Raw genomic sequence first — 3,249 nt, forward strand, 5'->3', positions numbered from 1 at the left:
TGATAGATCCCAGCAAGGCTCGGCTGCTTTAGTCCCAGCTTTCCTGCACCCTGCAGGGATTGGAACGTGGGGAAGGGTGGGTTGTATTGGAAGAGCTGCCTTGGGAGCTGCTGTGCCCTGCTTTGACCGCTTCCAAACCCCCTTGCAGGTCAGTTGGTAAAGATGCTGCTCTACACAGAAGTCACTCGTTACTTGGACTTCAAGGTGATCGAGGGGAGCTTCGTCTACAAGGGAGGAAAGATCTACAAAGTTCCTTCCACTGAGGCAGAAGCTTTGGCCTCCAGTGAGTGCTGCACCTTCTTTGTTCCCTCTGAACCCCTAAACAGAGGCAAACCCCACCTCTTGGGATATTCTTGATGCTCCTCAAGCGTTGTGGAGCATCCTCAGGGTTCTCCTGCACCTTTTTGATTTCAAACACCACTTGCAGTGCGAGCCTTGGGCTTCCTGAGCCCTGTTTTTTGCAGCTTCCTGTTCTGTGAGATTCCTGTGGGAATCTGGCAGTATTTTCCTTCCTCAAGAGGTTCCATTGGGGGCTGCTGCTCCCAGCTCTGCCATAAATATTTGGTGTTGGGTCCTTGTTGGAATGGTGTGTGTGAAAAACATGGCAGGCAAATTGGAATGACTCATTCCGACATGTGGCACCTCAAACCTTAATTGTTGCCTACTTAAATTTCACCCTTCAAATAAAACTAATAATAGTGTGGTGAAACCCATCGGGGTCTGGCAGAGGGCATTCCATGAGCTCCAGACGTGGGATGTGTTCAGTAGCACCTCTGAAAAACCGTCTGATAAAATGACTCTGCAGTTTAACTCTGGGTCTGAGCCTTCCTCATGGCAGATGTTCCTGTTTGCTGAAGGATTCACTCATTCCTTCACTTTGGCCACGGTGAGGTCTCAGAGAGACTCGTCCTGGCAGGAGTGGAGCTGCTGCCTCTGCCCTCACRTCCCAGCAAGCCCAGTCTTGTTTCTGAAATCTGTGGAGAATTTCAAGTGCACAGATAGTGCCTTGTCCAGCCTGGTGTTTGAGATTTGAAGTGACAGGACAAAGGAAAATGGCCTTAAGCTGAAGGAGGGCAGGGTTGGGTGGGATCTTGGGAAGGAATTCCTGGCTGGGAKGAATTCCCAGAGATGCTGTGGCTGCCCTGCAACTTTTCCAGGCCAGGTTGGAGCACCCTGGGACAGTGAAAGGTGTCCATGGCGTTGGAAATAATGTCCTTTAAGGTCCCCCTTCCAACCCAAACCACTCCCTGTTTGAAACGCTCAGCACTTCTTAACCACTGTTGATACTCTGTGGCAATGGAAAAGCCACAAAAGCCACTGAGCTGCTGAATCCTGACCAAACGTTGCTTTTAGGCTTAATGGGTTTGTTCGAGAAGCGCCGGTTCAGGAAATTCCTGGTGTACGTGGCCAACTTCGACGAGAACGACCCGCGCACCTTCGAGGGCGTCGATCCCAAGAAAACCACCATGAGGGATGTGTACAAGAAGTTTGACCTGGGCCAAGATGTCATAGACTTCACAGGCCACGCCCTTGCTCTCTACAGGACTGATGAGTAAGTGGGGKTTGGTTACTCCCCAAATCCTGGGATTTCGGGGAGCTGATGGATCATTTTAACTTTGAGGCTTCCATAGTAAAACGTGTGACACTGAGTGCTCCTGAAAGGGAACTCCCAGTAGCAGCTGGAGGGAGGGGAAGGAAACTTCATGGGAAGTAAATATTTTGCTTTCCAGAGTATTCTGCTGGAAGTTTCGTTTTGGGAAACATCCCAAACGGTGTACCTGTCCTTTTCAGCTATCTAGATCAACCCTGCCAAGAAACAATCAACAGGATTAAGCTGTACAGTGAGTCACTGGCTCGATACGGGAAGAGCCCCTACCTGTACCCCCTCTATGGCCTTGGAGAGCTGCCCCAGGGATTTGCAAGGTGAGCACTTGGCTTTGGCTCCGTGGTTCCTGCGGTGGGGTGCGGAGCTGGATGGGTGGAGCTGGAGGGAATCGATGGGTGGAGTTGGATGGGTGGAGTTGATGTGTGGAGTTGGGTGGAGTCAGTGCCTGAGCTTCCAGAATGTGATGCTGCATGGAAACTCTGTGGTCCTGAATGGTTCTCTCACTGTGTTCATTAAGAGGGGATTCCTCCATGTGACATTCCATCTTTCTGGGTTTGTTCACCTGTGGATTTTGCTCAGAGATGCTGTTGGTAGAGTGTTCATCCCTTGTGTTTGAGCAGAGTATTTTGGGGAGGTGTGAGTGTGAGGTGAAGTTTATCTCAGTGGAGCAGCCCAGGGCTGGAAGGGCTGTTAAAATCCAGCCATGGAGCAGTGGGAGGTGCTGATGGGATTTTCCTTTGCAGGCTCAGTGCAATCTATGGAGGCACCTACATGCTCAACAAGCCCATCGAGGAGATCGTCATAGAGAATGGCAAAGTGGTCGGGGTCAAGTCCGAGGGGGAGGTACGGTCCCTTCCCACCCCACATCCTGCCCCTCAAAACGCAGGGGTTTGGGGTTTGATCAGAACAAATAGAGAGAAAACCCTTTCCTAAGGCCAGGGCCCCAACCTGCTGGGCTGGGGCAGATTCCAAAGATGTCCTGGTAGTGTGGAGTGAGGACATTGCAGTTCCAGGAGCTGGGTGAAGGCTCCCTGGGCTGGCAGGGGGTGAATCAGGAGCGGGAAGGGAGCTGTTCCTTGTGTCCAACCTGGAGCAGCTCTGCCCTTGGCATTTGGAGCTGCTCTGGCAGCTGGCACGTGGCCTTCCCGCAGCTTCTCTTCCACCTGGCTGGAGAAAACTGGGAATGCTGCATGCAGGCTGTGTGGGAGCTCTGAATGTGCTCCTGACTGCCTGAGCAGGCACTCGGGACAGTTCAGCACTTGCTGGTGGGATAACGTGTCCTCGGGGTGGCAGTGGCGTGTCCTGGCCAGGAACAGAGGTGACAATCCCTGCTAGGGCCTGATGTACCAAGTGTGAGCAGCCTGGAGGCTTCACATCGATGAAATATTAAATTATTTACTGGGAAATGATTTTTGCTGTGAGCTGAGTGACGATTTTCCCGTGGTTGCTCTCAGGTTGCTCGCTGCAAACAGCTCATCTGCGACCCCAGCTACGTGTCAGACCGCGTGACCAAGGTGGGCCAGGTGATCCGGGTAATCTGCATCCTGAGCCATCCCATCAAGAACACAAACGATGCCAACTCGTGCCAGATCATCATTCCACAGAACCAGGTCAACCGGAAATCAGGTGTGGGCCGAGCCGCT

At 52.3% G+C, this 3,249-nt stretch overlaps 1 protein-coding gene across 1 annotated transcript in view; it reads left to right on the top strand.

Annotated features, from left to right (window-relative positions):
• Window positions 1–3,249, top strand: part of GDI2 (GDP dissociation inhibitor 2) — an 8,122-nt gene that overhangs the window by 1,184 nt on the left and 3,689 nt on the right. The window contains exons 3-7 of the mRNA XM_057387813.1: window positions 149–283; window positions 1,354–1,552; window positions 1,792–1,923; window positions 2,350–2,449; window positions 3,061–3,232. Of these exons, the coding sequence (XP_057243796.1) occupies window positions 149–283; window positions 1,354–1,552; window positions 1,792–1,923; window positions 2,350–2,449; window positions 3,061–3,232 (738 nt within the window). The remainder of the gene's footprint in view (window positions 1–148; window positions 284–1,353; window positions 1,553–1,791; window positions 1,924–2,349; window positions 2,450–3,060; window positions 3,233–3,249) is intronic.

This window comes from Malurus melanocephalus, unplaced genomic scaffold, assembly GCF_030028575.1.
Source record: "Malurus melanocephalus ecotype Western Australia unplaced genomic scaffold, MMel_1.1 scaffold_1385, whole genome shotgun sequence".
Lineage (NCBI taxonomy): Eukaryota > Metazoa > Chordata > Aves > Passeriformes > Maluridae > Malurus > Malurus melanocephalus.